The 20,399-nt window shown below is 38.6% G+C and overlaps 1 protein-coding gene across 3 annotated transcripts in view; it reads right to left on the bottom strand.

The window, feature by feature from the left end:
• The window catches only part of LOC144636371 (uncharacterized), a 40,985-nt gene extending 25,653 nt beyond the window's left edge, over window positions 1-15,332 (bottom strand). Inside the window, exons 1-6 of one of the 3 annotated variants that reach the window (XM_078495567.1) lie at window positions 14,794-15,332; window positions 12,665-12,924; window positions 12,078-12,192; window positions 11,734-11,773; window positions 11,504-11,636; window positions 6,716-9,133 (exon numbers count right to left, since the gene is read on the bottom strand). In XM_078495567.1, the coding sequence (XP_078351693.1) occupies window positions 8,618-9,133; window positions 11,504-11,636; window positions 11,734-11,773; window positions 12,078-12,192; window positions 12,665-12,924; window positions 14,794-14,863 (1,134 nt within the window). In that variant the 5' untranslated portion in view covers window positions 14,864-15,332 and the 3' untranslated portion in view covers window positions 6,716-8,617. Of the gene's footprint in view, window positions 1-6,715; window positions 9,134-11,503; window positions 11,637-11,733; window positions 11,774-12,077; window positions 12,193-12,664; window positions 12,925-14,793 lie in introns of those variants that run through there. The other 2 variants (XM_078495566.1, XM_078495565.1) reach the window with 2 other exon arrangements.
• Between the last annotated feature and the right edge of the window lie 5,067 nt (window positions 15,333-20,399).

The following is a 20,399-nucleotide window of genomic DNA, read 5'->3' as shown; positions in this document are numbered from 1 at the left end:
TCCCAAGGGGGGGGGGGGGGGGGGGCGGAAGTCAAACCCCCAGCACCAAAGCAGCCGCCACCGAGACAAGTAACTTTGGAGGTGTGGTTACACCAGTCAACGTTGATAAGTTATATCAGACCCTATCCAATCACCCTGAAAGGGAATTTGTCAACAAACTATGTTGGAACCGAGGGAGGGAGCTAGGATTGGTTATTCTGGTCCTAGGCACCCACGTTTTTCAAATAATTTGCCTACTGCTTATTTAAATCCTGAGATGGTTACAGGGAATTTATCTGATGAGGTTTCAAAAGGGCGTACCATGGGCCCCTTTCCGACGCCCCCCTTTCAAATTTTTCAGGTTTCACCCATTGGTCTTGTCCCCAAAAAACATTCTGACAAATTCCGAACTATATTCCATTTATCTTTCCCAAAGTCTGGGACCTCAAGCATCAACTATTTCATTGAAAAGGATGATTTCTCCCTGCAATATATTACTATTGACAATGCCATTGCAGCAATTCAGAAATTTGGCCCAGGCTGCTACATGGGCAAAACAGACATTGAGTCTGCTTTTCGGCTCATCCTGGTTCACCCGGATGACTGGGAACTTTTGGGGATGTGTTGGAATGGGCAATAATATTTTGACAAAGTTCTCCCATTTGGGCTTCGCTCTGCCTCGTACATTTTCAATCAGTTGTCAGATGCCATTGAGTGGATTTTACTTAACGAATGTTCCATCTGCTTTGTGTGCCACATTTAAGATGATTTTCTTATAGTAGAGCCACCTTGTCATACCCCTCCACTCGATTCGCTCTGCCGGGCAAGCCTGTCAAGTATGCTCTTGACCTTCCAAAAACTGAAAATCCCTATCTCTGCATCCAAAACCGAGGGACCTTCACAAACTATTCAGTTCATGGGTATTATACTAGACTCGGGGAAAATGGAGGCAAGGCTACCTGAGGATAAGGTGGAGAGGATGAAATCTGCTCTCTCCACTTTTCAATCTCAACGGTCAACAACACTGCAAGAACTTCAATCACTTATAGGTACTCTCAATTTTTTGCAAGGTAATCCCGCCAGGGCGACCCTTCCTACAGCAAATAATTCACCTTACCAGGGGGGTTAAAAAACCCCACCATCATATAAAGCTTACCACGGGCTTTTACAAAGATATTGAAATGTGGAATATGTTTATCGACAAGTGGAATGGAATAGGACTATTCCTATCCCCTCTGTGGGAAACCTCTGACACCCTTTCTTCGTTACAGATGCCTCAAGCTCCCTTGGTTATGGGGATTTTTCCAAAAAAGGTGGTTTCAGGGAAAGTGGCTCCCCTGTCAACAACTAGGCCAGGGAGGCATCAGCATTCTTTGGCAAGAACTATCTGCAATTAATGTTGCATGCTATTTGTGGGGGGCCAAATGGACATCTAAGCGCATCCACTCCTATTGCGAAAATCAGAGTGTAGTTGAGGTTATCAATTCCCGCCGATCCAAAGTTCCCCGGGTAATGGACTTGGTAAGGGATCTTACACTTTGCTCCCTGCAGCATAACTTCTATTTTAGGGCAGTGCATGTCCCCGGGATCAATAACAATATTGGCGACTCTCTTTCTCGTTTCCAGATGGAACGCTTCCACCAGTTAGCACCCCAAGCCCACACAAAACCAGACCCCAACCCAGCATATCTGTACAAGCTCTAGCAAAGGAAGCTGAGGGTTACCTGGGGATGTCCCTTACTCAGAGCACCAAAAAGACACATGGTTCTGGTATGCGGCAATTTTTCACTTTCTGTTCACAAATGAACATCAATCCGCAACTTCCCATTGGCGGGGATATTTTAATAAATTTTTCAGTCGCAATGGCTCGTTCAATATACCACAATCAAGAACTATTTGTCGGCAGTAAAAAATTACCATTTCAGCAATGGCTACGAGCTTCACTTATCTGATTTCCTTCGTCTACGGCTTATTCTTCGAGGCATTAAACGTTCCCACGGGCAACAGTCAAAAGTACGTAGACCAATAACTTTACAACTGTTGAACTTGTTTTACCACCTTCTCAATGTGCAACGCACTGACAATAAGGATTCATTAATGATCTGGGCAGCAGTGACTCTTGCATTTTATGGCTTCCTGCGAATAGGTGAACTTACTCGCAATTCAACGTTTGACCCAAAGCACCATCTCATGAACAGAGACATTTATGCCAAGGAATTCACCCCAGTATATGTTAGTGCGCTTGAAGGTGTCCAAAACAGATCCCTTTAGACAGCGACAAACCATTGTCATTGGAAAGACTAATTCACCCTTGTGCCCCATCACTGCAATGATGGCATATCTGAATTCCAGGCCCTTGGTATCAGACTCAGGACCCCTTTTTACCTATGTATCTGGTGGGTTCTTAACCCGGGAAAAACTAACACGGGAAACAAGGCTCCTAATCAGCAAGGGGGGTCTGGACTCAAGGGAATTTGCTGGGCACAGTTTCCGGAAAGGTGCAGCTACGACAGCTGCTTCAGCAAACTTACCCCCGTGGCTCATTAAGGTTCTGGGTCGTTGGTCATCTGACTGTTTTGAGAGGTACATAAAAACTCCACCCTCTGTTTTTGCACAGGTCCCCCAAAAGCTTGTTAGCCTTTTATAAGTAAGTCAATCAGTTATTCAAAGCATATAATGCCTTTATTTTTTGTGAGGTTTTAACCTTCACATATCACCATTATCTCTAATAATTTTATCTTTTTCAGCCCCATTTCCGGAATTAATTACATAAAACACCAATTTTCTCACTCCTTACAGGATGTAAAGGCATTATATTCTTTCAAATGAGATGTAGACTATAGTACCTGCATTTTGCTACTCCTGTGGTTCGTCAATGGGAGAATGCTTTGCATTCTGTGGGGATGAAGTGCTCCTCTCGTCACACTCTTGCCCCCATAGACTCGATTTTCGGAGGGTCAACTCCCTCCAATTATACCCCCTGGAGCTAGGTTAGCGGGGGCCAACTCCCTCCAGTTAGAGAGGAGATCCACTCTCTCCTCTCTACCCAGGAATGTTCACAGTGGCCCTGAGAGAAGGTCAACTCCCTTCTCTTCATCCACTGAGTACATCTCCATGGGCTGTGGGTTTTTTTTTTTTTTACACTCCAGGGTTCCATGGGGCTAAATATTATTAAATATTAACTGAGCACTTTGTCACCCACTTCCCCATTTTCAGCCACACAAAGTTGTTGTTGTCCTTATTTCAAAAGATGAACAAAGGAAGGTTGATTAATGAATTAGCGGACGCCATTGATAGTCCATGAGCCAATTTGTAAAAAGTGGCTGGAAAAGCAACTTCGTAGCACTCCCAACCGAACAAAGTTTCTTTGGTACCAAATTATAGAGACAGTTGCTAGGGCCTATTTAATAAAACCAATGACACTTCAAATCCTGAGTTTCAAATGGAAGTTAAATGGTCACGCTTTTAACAAAAGTTGTAATAGCGCAATGAAAGATATAATTGGAAGAACTGTACAAACTTAACTTCTCTCCGAGTTAAAAATCCCTCAGGTAGCAAATATTGTCTTGCATTTTGAGACAGTCAGTACCTTAGCAACCATTTTTTACATGTAGACTTTTGAACAGCTGGGACAGTACTTGACCAATGAGCCCGTGCAAAAGCGCGTCTGGCAATCTAGTATATTGGTAACAAATCCTGACAAATGCCACCCTCGACATCCTCGCCAAACTGAAGCTGTAAACGTTGACAAATGCAGCGAAATCAAAGGCAGCGGAAACAGGAGGCAGGGATGTAATTCCCAAAGCAGACAGAAATCTTTTCGCCAGACTTCGTGTTATTGGTCAGACTCCAGATGGAAATCGTAAAGTGTATGTTTTCACACCAACTAGGCGCGCTACCTTGGTCTTTAGCAGCACTAAATGGATCACTGCTGGCAAAGACAAACAAAGCCGTTTTACCTAAGCTGCTGGATAAAAATGTTCCAGTGTTGCCCTCTTCACCACTTGCTACCTTGTTACCATTGATGCCATGGCTGTGATCCAGGCAATGACATATGTGCCAGACAATTTCATTGCATATAGTGCTAGTAGCTGAAAGAGTTCTTGATAGAATTACTTCATTAGCAGGAGACGATGCAATAAAAATTTTCGGGGACTTTTTCGGGAATCAGTACCATGTAATTTCAAATCAAAAATGCTGAAAGAAGCAAGCGCAGTCGGGACGGACAGACTGTGGAGATTAGTAGCTCACAGCAACTTTGCTCACCAAAATGGAAGAAATTTCTGAGCACTGGGAGGACTTATATGCTTCATTTCCTTGCTTGTGAATGAGCAAGACATTCGTATTCTCGCAAGCTAGAAGGACGACTGTGTATGTCACAGATGGCTCCTAGTGTACAAGACTTACGGGAAACGATAGTCGTGTGTTCTCAATGGGCAGTCCCAGAGCTTTATACAGAGCTGGAAGGACTGGGATGTTTTTGCACGTTCTGGGTGCATTCACAATGGCCATCGACAATTGAGTACTTACTCTTCTGAGGCAGACGTGAAAGTGCTGGCAAGTCATCATCAAACAAACATCCCAGCAAGAATTGCCATCGAAAGTAGGACTCAGAATTATTCTCGAATCGTGGACATTAACAGTGTTTACAATCAGTTAGGGGAAGTAGTATGCAAAGTGCTTCCGAAAATGAAAGCTTTTAAGCTAGTTAAGGAAATAACAAACTACGAGAACTAGTTCTTCCCATTGGCCACAATAATGTACCTGTGAGGGATGAACATGCAGCAGATGTTGAAGAACGTGTGTGCTTTTTGTATGGAAAGGCAGGTAAGATGTTAATCAAAGTAGATACCACTTATTCTGCAATTGAAGAATTACAGTCGCACCACCTCCCACCACTGAATGTCTGCCCTCAAGAAACATATACAGCAACCTTACAGGCTTATATGTGACAAAATGCTTTGGAGGCAAACCCGGCAGCCCATGTTTTAGTTGGTAACGCGGATGATATATAAAAGGACCAGGAACTGAATATTGATTGGACAGACCAAGATCTAGCACCTGAGGCGGCGATGGAGCTGGTTTGTTGTGGCTGCAAGGTACAGTGTCGGAGTCGGCGCTGATCCTGGACAAGATGCATGTCTTTGCGAGGACAGTAGTTGCACCAACTGGTCAAGCAAGGAGGACATAGACGGGGATAAGAGCGACCACGAAGATACTGACTTTTAATTAGTTAATACCTAGAAATAATATGTGTAGGAAAACACATTTTCTTAGAATTTGCGACTCAATTGGAAAGTTTGAAATTTTCTTTTTATGCAGCATTTTTCAAATATTGCGATTCTTTATACATATTGTTAGATCTTTTTTTTTTTCAGGACCTGCATTGATAGCAGTTTTGTCTTAAAAATGACGCAGTTATCTTGTTTAAATGTGTTTTAATTATAATTATTGTTATCATTGTTATTGTTATTGTTATTATTACTATTACTTTTACTGGATTTATCCCATGGCTTTGACGTGTTTACCTCCATTATCATATGACGGGTGATTGAAAGCTCGTTTCCACACAAGTTAGACGACATCCTGAAAATTTTCATATGATCTTGCTGCACCAAACCTGATTCTTGAATCACAAGTGACATGGTCATTTTTGTTGTTACTAAGGACCTTGATCCTTGCTTTGGAAGCGCGATTTGAAGTACACACAGCATTAAAACCTTACATGTTACAATTGCGCTGTAAGGGGGCTTGTGATCCAATCAGATTCTTCCACGTGTTACGACCCAGTGAGGTGGCGCGGTATTGCCCATCAGCGATCAGTGAGTACATAGAGTTGGCCTGCCTGTTGATGACAATGAAGTTGAGCCGTTCGCCGATCTTCAAACCAAGACAAATCTTGAAGAAGGGTGTGTTCCAGTAGCTCGGTAACTTGGTCTATTGTAGGGAGTTCTGTCGCTCCCTAAACAAGAATCATAATGAAATGTCGTTAAAATAAGAAATGAAAAAACAAAATATAGGTTTTTACTCTTGTCAAATACGAAGAAGTTTGAAATTAGCATTCACCCAGAGAGATTTAACCTTTGCACGGTCGATCTTCATAGCCAGCGTCCATCCTCCATTTCCACATCCAAATTTTTTTATGTGACAGTAAACAGAATTCTTTTGTGAACCTAACGTCAGTTTAGCGACTTGACTTTTTGAGGACCTGTTTGGTGGAGAGAAGTGCTAATAAATTAAATATACAACGTTTTGTCTCCTCTTATGCTGACAGGACAATTGACACTAGATTATTGCCTCCGATGGTTATATGCCGGACTCAATAAAAAAGACGCAACTATAAATATAATTTTCTTATTGAAAAGAGTTACATTGAAAGGTCGAAAATTATTTTTTATGTTCCAAAGCATAACGGCATTATGCATCACGTTGCGAATGTTCCCTGAAGTCCATCTAATATAATAGAATTGGGGGAGGAATCACATTTTCAAGCAAATATAGGGTTGTGGGTTTTAATGATAATGTAAAACAGTATTGTAACAATTTAAACAATTTCTTCATTCCCCCTTCGCGTCCTGTTTTTTTTTTTATGTATTGGCAAATTGTGATGATCCCAATTTCTGAATATCGGGCCTGCGACAAGTGGACTTAAAACAGACAAGAACAACCACACTGCAATGGAAGTTTAATCTATTATTGATGTAATTTTCAAATTTACAAAACATGTCCGCTTCGTTAGTTTGAGGCCCATTAATACTAAATTCTACAAAAGTTCCAGGGGCACTGTCACGGGGATTTTAATGCTTTTCGGTAAAAAGTACCAAAATTGGCGAATAGCTCTTCTCGTTCATGAAATGCACTTAGTACATCAAGATGGAGATATAAAGTAAATTGTTGTTGAAGGAAGAAGGGAGCCATGATAATTTTTTGGCGTTTTTCCAGTCCTTAAGGACAAACCTTGAAAAAATCAGCCTTATTTTTTTAAGTTGAGATCTAAAGTTCCTGATGGCACTTGTTTATCGCTACAGTACACTTGTATGGTGATTTCTAACAAAATTGGACCACTATTCGTAGTTTCCATATGTCTTTAGACTCTTGAGTTTTTAAAGTGAAACTTGGGACAGTTTCCCATCAAGACTGCAGACTAAAGTTCTGGAATATAAAAAAGCTGACTTAACAGGGAGATGGTTAAATGTACCAAACTTAAATGGCGAGGTTCTTCCTGGTAACGTTTTGAGTTAAAAAAGAGTTTGCGTCACGGCCAGAAGATCTCGTTACCTTTTAGGGGTGTTTTCGAATATTTTAAAGGAGCACCCCTATCATTTTTATATAGAGTTCCTTAGACTTAAAAGTGATTTTCTTACCATGCCACTACTGCGCTGTACAAAAACTTATCAAACTTTTCGTTGCTCTTTGCAAAAATTTTTAAGGTCAAGTATAAAACACCTTATGAAACTTTTCATCATTTAACTTCGATTATTTACACTTACAACAACAAAGGCTTGAAAATATTAAGTAGATTTAACCAAGCCTAAATCAGAGCTTCCCGATTATTTACTTTGCCCTTTTTGTAAATCGGAGCCCGCAATCGAATAGAAGCCATTACTTAGTTAGCGGTAAACTTCTCAAAACATTCGACTTCGATGAGTTCTATATATAAGCCCGCGATATGGTCATGTGAAACTGGACAGTCAGCGGATACCTTGTTGCGACAGCTGTCAATTGACCATAACATAGATGTCCAATTTCAAAGTTATAAGCTGACGTTAACCTATTTATATCTTTTTTTCTGGAATATGGCAGCCATCACCACCATGTTGGGGCGACGTCGTCGCTAGGCGAACGCGCCCGCGAACCATGCTGCTAGCCATGATGACCATGAAAAACCAAAAGCATGGTTCTGTAAATATTCTATGGGGCTCTGCTCTTCGCTGGAAGCTCCGCTAGCATAACAGAAAAACAACCCAATGTATAGCTATGATATCATATTACTTAAATGGTTAATGTTTTTACTACACCGCGATGTATGGGGGCCTAGGCCTTTCTCGATTATGCTAGCATTTTTTTCGGCATTTTTGGGGAAAACGAGCATTTTTTTTTCGTTTTTTCTTGAAAAAGAATTGCTAGCATTTTCTGTCATTTTTCATGACTGTGATCCAGATTTCAGCACTCAGAACTCAGAAGGATAAATAATCCTAAAGTTTCACAGTTTTGATTACTTAATTTGATTGTTTTCTGTCTGTTTCGACTGTTTGTGCGTAATTGTGTTACTTGTGTTGTGTTACTTACGTGTGTGTTTTTTTAATTTTTTAAAAAAAAAAATTAATATTTTTTTTATTTTTTATTTTTTTAAACAAACAATTATTAAGTATCACCTGTTGTTGATATGAGCATATAATGTAAGAGTTCGTACGTTTTGTTTGAAATAAAACAAAGCATTCTGTGGAATTCAAGTGGCATTTTTTAAAGAAATCAGGCATTATTTTAGCATTTTTTTGGCTTTATGCGAGAATTTCTAGTAGCATTAAATGCCAGTTTTACTAGCATAATCGAGAAAGGCCTGTGCCACGGCTTTTACGTGGTTATAACGAGTTTCTTTATAAATGGGTTTTAACTTCAATTCACCGGTTCCTTATCACTAAACCAAGATGTATCCCATGGCTTTGATGTAATTATCTCCATTATCTGGATACTTTTTTGCTGCGTTTCCACAAATGTTGATGTCATTAGAATCTCCTCCTCTACCAAACCCGATCCATGAGTTGCAACTGACACAATCGTTTTCATTATTTCCAAGGATACCGATTCTTGTTGGCTTCGTATCACTTCCAGTACATGCAACATTGAACCCTTCCTTGTTGCAGTTCAGTTGCAAGGAGGCCTGTGAACCAATCAGCGTCTTCCACGTGTTACGACCAAGTGAGGTAGCGCGGTATTGCCCATCAGCGATCAGCGAGTACATAGAGTTTGCCTGCTTGTTTATGACAATGAAGTTGAGCTCTTGGCCGATCCTCATACCAAGACAAATCCAAGAGAAGGGTGTGTTCCAGTAGGTCGGTAACTTGGTCTCGATAGTGTCTAGTCCAGTCTTCCCTCCAGAAAGATTGAACGGTTCTTGGTTGATCCAGAGGTTGGAATCGTAATGAAAGGTTTCCTTTGTAATTAAAAAATAGACAGTAAGTTGAAATTTTAAGAGGATTGAACTTCACAAGATCTTGCCTAAAAAAATCCGAGTTTATTTTTTGTAGCAGTAATTATTGTTGGTTTTTGAACAAAAAAGCAGATGATATGATCCTCTTGTTAAGTCTCTGGTCGTTGCGATATTTCGTACTCGAGTTACTCCCCAACATGTTCGAAACAAATTTATAGCTTTTACTTTGTAAATGTCTTAACTGTGTGTGGTGTTAATAATCAATGAGAATTCCAGGAATATACATCTGTGCCCAGTAAAAAACCTAATTGGCTATCCACCAGATAGTCATTTATCCGGTGAATAGCATTGTCGACCCTATGAACAACTGGGGGCTGATAATAAAACAGTTTCGCATATTAATGGACCTTCACAATGCAATGTACTGTAAGTAAAGTTAATAAGCAAGTAAATATGGGTTATTGACCAAGCGTGAGGTCAAGATGGCAGGATATTGGCCAAGTTCTTTTTTTGCGCGTTTATTGACCGAGACGAAGTCGAGGTCTATAAACGCGCAAATAAAGAGCGAGGCCAATATGCTGCCTTCTGACCGGACAAGCTTGGTCAATGAAGGATTTATTATATGACTTTTTTCGAGTACTGAAAAGGAAGCCAGTTGCATGCACATTCAATGGCGCTCGCTTTCATTGGTTTAAAAGTTTAATGAGTGACTGTCAAATTCTTGAATGAATCGAGACGAAGTAAAACGACGCGACAACAGCGAAATTCACCTCTTTTTAACCTTCAAAAGCATATTGAAATGGCTTAAATTGCGAATCAACGTTGAGTTGGAAGCCTTAAAACAAGAATGTTCATTCCATCTGGCCGCCAGCTTTTTATTATTGGACGTTTTGCAGAGTATTTGCTCGCTGCTGGCGCTTTAGTGGTGCAAACTTGCTGTCACGTTGACACGAGCTGAATATTGAAATTGTGAAGTTGAGAGCGTTTGGGACTTACAAGTTCACGGGGAAAGCCTGAAATTTCCTACATCATTAATTTAAATGTTCGGCCCGACTTTATTCGACGTGAGCGTTGGAGGCTTCAGTGAAAAGATGTTTTAAAAGCTTACAGTGCCTGGTTCGTCGTGAAGTCCACTTTCTCCATCAAGATTTACACAAACAACAAGTACGTTTGCCGAATTCTTTATTCTTCATGTATTTTATTGACTTCTCTCCCTTTTCCGCCGAACAAAACCTATATCATGTCTTCAAGTCGCTTTGTGTTTTAATTTTTGTATTTATAGCTGGTTGTTGTGGCAAATAAAGTTCACGAAACTCGTTAAACATTTGTTGTTTAATTAGTTTGACCCTCTCATCTAAGCTCTTTTACTAAGATGACGGAATGAACACATACGATATTTAACAATTATTCTTTGAAATCGAGGTGAATAGTGGTAGAATATTCACCGAGCCGCGGAGCGGCGAGGTGAATATTCTGCCGCTATTCACCGAGATTTCAAAGAAAAATTGTTTTAGTATATACACACGAAGTGATCTCAACAACAAGCGATCTCAAAGTTTTCAGAAGGAAACCATTTAAAGTCGATTTAAATGACCTCTCAATTCATGCATGGAAAACGTACATATAAGCGGCACTAACCGACATGCGCGAAACAGTTTACAGAATCTTCAAACATGGCAAATCTAGTTAATCTTGATAAAATCCTCGTCACAATCTAGCAAAATGGTCCTTTAACACCACTCAAACCTGCAATCTGATCAAAAACCTGCTTGCAAAACATTTTGACCGTTGAATCAAAGCTTTTGAAGTTCACTTGAATTGAAAAATTGAAAGAGCAGTTGGCGAAGGATCCACCTGAAAGTTTGGATTATAAGCATACTGAATGTCTGCAGAACTGTGGTGAAAACTGGATGTTTCTTGCACAAAGACTATTTCCTGAATATTTGTGGAGGATCTTGGACTCGTGGTTGAATAACACTTGATGTTGCTGCCGATAAATCTGCGGTATTCATTTCTCCCGATGCCGGACGAAGAGCGACTTCACGGTAAGCAATTGTTTAGTACTCGAGTTGTGTGGACATTGTGCTGCAAATTGCGAAATATGTAGTCTTCTCTTACTTTGAAAACCATCAGGCCAAATTTCTTAGCCTTTTTTTGTCTTTTCTGGTTCAGCATCTTCTTGTATTCTTGTATTTGCGATTGAGAAACGCCGGCGAAACGCGAGTTTACGCCGGCCATTTTGTTTCAGTTTGGATCAAGCATTATTCACTCCGTAGGGAGTGAATAATGCTCATTAGCCCGAGATAGCGAACCAATCAGATTGCTTGAAACACCAAGATCACTGAGTGTGTATATACTAATATTGTTTAGTACCTTTCTACCGTCGATCTTCATGACCAGCGTCCATCCACCACCCCCGCATACTCCAAGGTCATCAGTCATGTGACAGTAGACAGGAACTGTTGCTGACCCAACCTTCAGTGGGTAAGCTTTGTTACCTTCAGACCTGATAAACATGAAATGTTTCAACCAGTTTTAGTTGGCAATCAAAATCATGAATGGGCTGTTCGTCTGATCAAAAATCACTTAAATTTGCTACTTACATGTTGTTGTCATACAGTTCTTTGCAGGTCTGAAATAGAGCTGACAAGAGGAATGAAAAAGAACATTATTAAATTAACCTTAATTACTGTACTGATAATGAGGGAATGTGGTGGTAATGGTGGAAGTAATGATCCAAAGGAAATACTTTGACCTTAACACAACAGCAACTTTAGTCCTATTGCTGTCAAATACAGTTTAATAGTGGTTTATCAATAACTTTTGTTCCATTTTGTTGATGCACAAAGCTCCCTTGCCCTCGTGTGGCCTCATTTTTTCTCGTAAGCTTAGCTATTTTAACAATTGCGACGAGTGTTGCAGCTTATAGACTACTGCTTGTTTTTACCTATCTCGCAGTTTTCTCCTGTAGAGTAAGCTGTACACACGCAACGGTATCCCTTGTGTGTAAATCCATTTAGGCAGGTTCCATTATAAAAACAAGGCTTACTGTAGCACGCGTTCTGACGACAAAAAATACAGCCCCAGTTAGTTTTGTGTTGATTTTAGTTGCAATGCTACTTCAGGCTTCAACGTGTTAGAGCTCACGACCGTCTTGCCCACGATTTATAAAATAAATTAATTATTATATAATTATGATAATAATAAAAACATTCGCAAATGAACTACCTTGTAGTACCTGCAATCTAAGACAAATTGGTTGGGACAATTGAGTCAGTTTTAGCTGGTCAATCATGCGTGCTTCTCTCACCCCCTTAACCATAATGTTGTCTTACAAATCTTTTTCATCCTGTGATCAATCAAATATTAATGTAATTTTGACTCCTTTCAACATTGAATGGGAAAGAGGGAGTACCGTACCAAAAACTGTTTCAGAGTTTGGTCTCGTAATACAGTAGAGTGTCTGTTGTAGATGCCAGTTTTCATCAATCTTAGTTTGACACGTATCCTAAGAACTTAATATTAATTTGTCACCTCAGTAGCAGTGTAGGTAAAGCCTGCTCGTGGTTTAAGATCATCAGGGTGCAAACGGTGATCCGAGTCACTCAGTTCGCACACTACTTTGTTGTTTATTGGTGGACCGATGTTGATTGACACGCAGCTACTCTCCATGACACATTGACCTCTGCACGGATCACGTGTACTCAGTTGTAGACTAAGGTTTTTAATCACGTGACCCTGAAGAGCATAGCCATCTTTTTCAGTATTAAATTTAACGTCTCGCCCGCACGTGTCTGAAAATAAATAAAATGATTCTTATAAATTACACAATAAATTACATAACGGATATTTCTCACCATTAACGAACTCTTTTCTTTATTCACGAACACTTTCATGTTATTTTCTTGTGTTCAACAACTTATCCGTTTCCATGGCAATCGCTTTTGTTGGCTTTGTTTGACAAACGTTACGAGCGAGTCTTCCTTTAATCATTATTATTTCTTAGTTTTATATTTAATTTTTTTTTTTTTTTTTACTTAACTTAGCGACACTTTGTCAAATTAGGTATAAGCGTTAATTAAGTTATTTTATTCATAATTCATCATTTTTATCATGCATTTTATGTGGTGAAATAGTTTATGGTAAACCTTTCAGGTGTTACAGTCCATTTGCTTCGTTCTTAAAATTAGCAGTGGAAATTGATAATATTCTTCTGTTTTCGCCGTAAATCCTTCAAATCAGTTCTTTTTTTCATATTTTAATTAGACATGAAAACATTTAACTTTATACAAATTTTTGTATTGATTCAATGGTTTGCTTTAGAAGTAAAAAAAAAAAAAAAATTTCTTAATTTATGACTTCTCGGATAAACGTGTTTCTTACAATAGCTCTAATTTTCTGCGCCATTATTCAATTTTAAAAGATGAAAATAATCTAGAATTGATAGTATAAGAGCTACTCAGTGAAAGCGAATGACATTGATGGTAACATCTACTTTATCGTGCGATATTGGTGACCTTCCCAAAGATATTTTCGCAGTTACTGGACTCGTAGGCGGAGCTTTACTTTTGATAAGACGTTTGTTTTTCCTGCTTTACATCAGGCGCTTTCCAAGAAACCAAACATTTTATTTAAGGGAATTCAAAATAGCGGGTCCGAAATGGCCAATTTAAGATGGTAGATGGTAGATATCAGTTAAAGATTGATGTTTCTAATGACAACGAATCGAAGTGTTGGTAGACAACAGAATCTTACAGACACGTCAGTTGTTGGTGAAGGTTTTGGGTTGTAGAGCTTACTCGACAGGTAATATTTAATTTAATAATGACACCTTACTGTAATTGAAAATTTCATTCATAGGATCGTGATTTACTGACTCTCGTGTTATGTGCCGATTGGATCTGATTAAATTGTGGTTTTCCAAATGACAATTGTTTGAACACCACGCCGGGATGAAAGCTTTACAGTTAAAAAAAAACTTGAAAAACTGAACTAAAATGTGAGAATAGAATTCAAAAATTTCGAAAACTGTTTGCCAGAAACGGTCACTTTATGAAGTTTTGCTTGTAAACGATGTTTTTCATTTATGTTTTCAAAAAAGAAAGCATCCAATCAACAGTATTGAGCTAGGGACGTCTAGGGTATTTCTAGTATAATTTAAGTATGAAAAACGCTGAACTAGTTCCTTATTGGTCTTTGGCGCCATCGTCTAATACCTTCAAGTATAATTTAATAAATCGTGCGAAAACCACGATAACTAAGTTCGCTGGAAAGTCGGCATCTCAATTTAAACATGCTAATATGGTGTGATTGCACTAAATTTAAATTTGTTTTCCCTTAGATTTTGAAAGTTTCTGGACCGAGGCTATATTTCTTTATTGCAAAAACATACAATTCTTTCTAGGGTGACATCTCAATGTTACAAATACATGCCAAATCAAGTTTTTTCCTCGTGTTTATTATTATTGTTAAACCAGTTTTCTTCATTGATGATGAAAATTGTATTTCTTTCGTCAGCACACTTTTCCTACGAAAGTGATTTCTTCTTAAGAACTTAATGTTCGCTGATACAAGGAAGAGTGACAATTTTACCCAATTACAGAATGAAATAAGCTCGGGATATTTTTCAAACAAACTCTGTACTTCAGTGGTATCTCACTCACCTTGATTTGCAACTGCGACACGTTGAATCCAAGCTCCCCAAATAATGGACACGAATAACGAGATTAGCATGGCAGCCGTTTAGCTCAAATGAAAGCGCCCTGAAATCCTGTGGAACTACTGTAATCCCTTTCTCAGAGGGAAGAACACTTATTAGCTGAAATGAATTTGTTTCAGAATTTTTCGAAGCACAGTAATTCAAAATTCCATTCGGATATTATTACTGTGAGTCATTATTAATGCAAAACGTAAAACGTAGGCGCAACTTGTTATTTCAGAAAATCTCTAGCTACGGGACGAAATTTTAACAATTGAAAGCCACTCAGAAACGGAAAATATTTTGAATGAATAATAAATACAATTTTATTGACATTCAAAATTGAAAGCCAAGCGCCATGCAGACATTTTTGCCTCTTGAATTTCTTTTTCGTCTTCCGATCAGCTTATTCGGAATTTCGAGTGAAAATTTCTAAATAAAAGCATTCATTACATAACGAATTATGTGGAGTTTGAGTTATCGGGGGCTGGGAAGAAATGTTCAAAATAATGGGAAAACAGTAGTTTGTTTTCACGTTAAATTAGTGTTCAAACAATGTGTTTTATCAGGTTCATTAACGTGAACAGTTTAAAAGGGGACAATTTTTTGCTAACAAAACAACACAACGGATCTGAAGAGAAGACTGTACAAAAGAATGCAAAAAAAGCAAACAATACTATACAGTAGGATACTACAGTATAGTTATGTAGTGTACTATAATGTAGTTGCAACGAGTTTTAATTTAGAGAAATAGTCTTTTTATATTTCTTAACGCTATTTTTAAGTACTAATCTAGTGAGCAGCACTCTCGTAGCACTCTGCAAACTGAAGCTGCAAAACTTGTTTGTTTATTCTCCAACGCGTTTTCACTAACTATCGTAGACTTGTTTAGGGAGTTTTACAAACGGGCACTGAATTTTTCAATATCGGAGAACGCAAACCGAAACTGTTAAGTCGGGTTTAGGAAAAAGGTTTTTTTTTTTTTGCAAAGTTTTGGCCCTAAAAAACTGGCGAAGCTGTGAGATATTTACGGAAGGCGGGAAAAAGAGTTCGAGCTATTGAGGGTAAAATTGTAAAGAAAATAACCTGAAGGGCTAAAAAAAAAAAACAGAAAAAAACACTCCAAGTTACAAAGCTTTTCGCGTTTTTGAGGGTTAAATTACAATTAATGTATGGAGCAAAACCAGAGAAAATCAATCTTGGTTCGAGTTAGCGCGAGTTCCATTTACCGAGGTCTCGAGTTACAACGAGTCGACTGTATGTCTGGAAAGGATTTGTGATTTCGAAACTTTCTTTATCTACTAGGCAATGTTTTGGTTTTTAAATTCAACTGCAGATTTGGAAAACAATGATCTTGGAAGTGTGTCTTTATGAGCTGGGTTGGCTAACGAATTTCGTACTTAGCATATTTTCATGTCAGGGTGATTAAAGGTGTTCTTCTCCCCATTTTATTAACTGGAAATCGCATGATCTCGAGTAAATATTAAATTCGTGATAGACACGAATGAAGTTATGGAAGTTCTTAATTGTGCACTGAATTCTATTCAATATATATGGCTGTTCCTCTCGATCATTTTAACAGATTGCATGGCCCCAGTAATACATTTTCGTTGACGCGTTGTGATCGATATACGTCTTCATCACTTGATCTTAGTCCGTCAGATATTTGGAGGTCTGGAACATGGCGAAAAATATCTCTGAATTTCGTAACTAAATTAGAAATTTTCCCGTTCGTAATTAAACCATAGTAATTATAATTTTTTTTTCTAGAATGATGTTCAAGTACAGTTGAAACCTGTTTTTGTAAAATGATAAGATGAAGACTTTGCCTTTCTGCAAAAAGCGACGACACATTAAATTACTTTTGATTCCCCTTTACAAGCGATCGCAAATGACATTTAGATTCCCATTATCAGTTTTGCGTTCAGTCTCATTTGGTGATCGTCTGGGTAAAATTTGCTTTCTTTGATTCTTTTCGAATATGAAGCTTTTAAGGTATCAGCCACCGTTCAAAAGGGCATTTTTCTAAATTTGAGAATTTATGATGTTTAGATAAAGTTATTCAAGGGCGTTCTTCTACCGTTCTTTTTACCACCGTTCAAAAGTGCATTTTTCTAAACTTGAGAATTTATGATGTTTAGATAAAGCTATTCAAGGGCGTTCTTTTACAAAAAAGTTCACAGAAAAATATTATTTCTCCGCGAAGTTATTGCGCGATGAAGTTTGTGCAAGGTTAATTATGTTAATTACCCGCTGATACAAGGAAGAGTGACAATTTCACCCAATTACAGAATGAAATAAGCTCGGGATATTTTTCAAACAAACTCTGTACTTCAGTGGTATCTCACTCACCTTGATTTGCAACTGCGACACGTTGAATCCAAGCTCCCCAAATAATGGACACGAATAACGAGATTAGCATGGCAGCCGTCTGGCTCAAATGAAAGCGCCCTGAAATCCTGTGGAACTACTGTAATCCCTTTCTCAGAGGGAAGAACACTTATTCGCTGAAATGAATTTGTTTCAGAATTTTTCGAAGCACAGTGATTCAAAATTCCATTCGGATATTATTACTGTGAGTCATTATTAATGCAAAACGTAAAACGTAGGCGCAACTTGTTATTTCAGAAAATCTCTAGCTACGGGACGTAATTTTAACAATTGAAAGCCACTCAGAAACGGAAAATATTTTGAATGAATAATAAATACAATTTTATTGACATTCAAAATTGAAAGTCAAGCGTCATGCAGACATTTTTGCCTCTTGAATTTCCTTTTCGTCTTCCGATCAGCTTATTCGGAATTTCAAGGGAAAATTTCTAAATAAAAGCATTCATTACATAACGAATTATCAGGAGTTTGAGTTATCGGGGGCTGGGAAGAAATGTTCAAAATAATGGGAAAGCAGTAGTTTGTTTTCACGTTAAATTAGTGTTCAAACAATGTGTTTTATCAGGTTCATTAACGTGAACAGTTTAAAAGGGGAGAATTTTTTGCTAACAAAACAAAACAACGGATCTGAAGAGAAGACTGTACAAAAGAATGCAAAAAAAGCAAATGCAAACAATACTATACAGTGGGATACTACAGAATAGTTATGTAGTGTACTATACTGTAGTTGCAACGAGTTTTAATTTAGAGAAATAGTCTTTTTATATTTCTTAACGCTATTTTTAAGTACTAATCTAGTGAGCAGCACTCTCGAAGCACTCTGCAAACTGAAGCTGCAAAACTTCGAATATGAAGCTTTTAAGGTATCAGCCACCGTTCAAAAGTGCATTTTTCTAAATTTGAGAATTTATTTTTCTTATTTTTTTATTTTTATTTTTTTTTTATTTTTATTAATAATACACAACAAAACTTACAGAACAGTACTTACGTAGATTTACGGGATAATGCTTACAGTATATTATTTACATTACTTTCAATAGACTACAATATATTATTACATCACTTACAAACATTTAATTACAGCATTTTGACATAACATTGTCTTTTCCCTATATGTACTTACTAATCATGGTCGCCACATACAATTCTAAAAGCTATAACAGTTGTTTAAACGGTTATTTATGTTTACACTATATTTATAATTTTAAGATTTACAAAATAAAGGCCCATGTTAGCTGAAAATTTTCTAATGATTTTTTTGCAATTGCGATCTCCCTAATTATTATATACTCAACAAAATAACGCGTTTTTGATTGGTCAATGACGAATGCATAAATAGGTTATAGAGTGCAAATTGGGGTTATAGAGTGCAATACAGAAGTTGCTATGGAAACACCGGGGAAGCGCCAAATTTGAAAACCAAATTAAAAAATGGCGGACAGCCGGTTTGCTTTAATTTGTCAAACCAAAATATCGTCGAGCAACTTAAGGAAAATGCGAGAAACAAAAACACGTTGAAAGCTACACAGACCTGGTTGAATGTTTGGCAAACATGGGCAACAGAGAGAAAAGTAAACCCAAAAATGGAAGAATACGAGCACGAACAACTCGATGAGATGTTGCAAACCTTCTACACAGAAATACGCACAAAAGACGGGTTTGAATACGAACCTGAGAGTTTAAAATCCATGCTGGCAGCCCTTGACCGCTATTTAAAAGAACACGGCTACAAGTACTCGATAATTAGAGACCGAGAGTTCCACCAGTCCAAATTGGTACTTGAAGGAAAAGTGAAGTGTCTCCGACAGCAAGGAAAAGGCAAAAGACCCAACGCCGCGAACGCACTGACAACCGAGGAAGAAGAAATGCTATGGAGTGAACAAAGTCTCGGGTGACTGCAGCCCAAGAGTTCTTTCCCAGACGATGTGGTGGCTCTTGACTCAACATGAGGGGAAGACAGGAACACCACTCAATGGAAGTCGAGGACTTCAGTTTTTGTGTGGACGACAGCGGCACAGAGTACGTCACATTTAAAGAGAATCCTACAAAAACGAGGCAGGGAGGACTTAACACAAAACATCGTAGTGTTCTGCCAAAAATGTTCGCTACTGGCGGTCAGAGATGTCCCGTTGAGTTGCTGAAGCAATACCTCAGTAGACGTCCTCAAGAGCTGCGAGAAAAAGGTCCTTTTTACCTTGCCATAATTGAAAACCCCAAAACAAATGTTTGGTACAAGAAGCAGCGCCTCGGCGTAAACAGTATCGACAACATGATGAAGAGCGTTGTAAAGAACACACCTCTGGAGAAAAGCAAGAAGAGATTGACTAACCACAGCGCAAGGCAGACGGTTGTGAAGAAACTGAGGGCAGCAAGCGTCGAGAGGCAGTCGATAATCCAGGTGACTGGACACGTAAGCGAGAAATCTCTTAACGACTACGATTAAGGTAGCGAGAAGGAACAGCAACAACTCTCCAACATTATCAGCATGCCTCCACAGTCAGCAGCTTCGAGCAGTTTCGCTGGTGTACCCGCAATGCCGTCTTTTCCCGCTACAACTTCAAGAGGTGAACAGGTGAACACAAGCAGCCATGCTTACACCGTGAACAATTTTCACAACTGCCAGGTCACATTTAATGTGATTCAAGGACAGTGCACTTCACCTAAGTCTGTGAATCCGAATGCTATTTTAATAGTGAGTCCGATTGAGATTAAAAACATTCAGGAACATTTGAAAACAGATAAGGGAACCAGTATTCTTGTCGCTTTTAACAACTGAAATTTAGCTTTTTGAGTTCAGAAACTTTTCAAAACTTCACGCTTGATTTGCCTTGTCACAACATGATATTTTTTGATTGGTTCAAATAAAACATGTGAGCATTTGGGAAACCATTGAAGTGTTTCATGTGGTACGCATGGCGTGCAAAGTAGCGCGACGCAGTAATTTTTGTTGAGTACATAATAAATAAAAAATCGTATGAACTTGCTCGTGCATTACGTGATTTATGGTCACTCGTGATGTTTTAAAAGTTCTCAAATTGCACTCGCCTACGGCTCGGGCAATTTTGAGAACTTTTAAAACATCACTCGTGCCCATAAATCACGTAATGCACTCGCGTTCATACGATTTCCTGCACGTATTTGCAATTTGTCTTTTACCCGTAGGAGAAAGCTTTGGAAACA

Source organism: Oculina patagonica, chromosome 13, assembly GCF_052425735.1.
Source record: "Oculina patagonica isolate OP01 chromosome 13, crgOcupat, whole genome shotgun sequence".
Taxonomy (NCBI): domain Eukaryota; kingdom Metazoa; phylum Cnidaria; class Anthozoa; order Scleractinia; family Oculinidae; genus Oculina; species Oculina patagonica.
The sequence above is the reverse complement of the archived record's forward strand: the minus strand, read 5'-3'. Positions and strand labels throughout refer to the sequence as shown.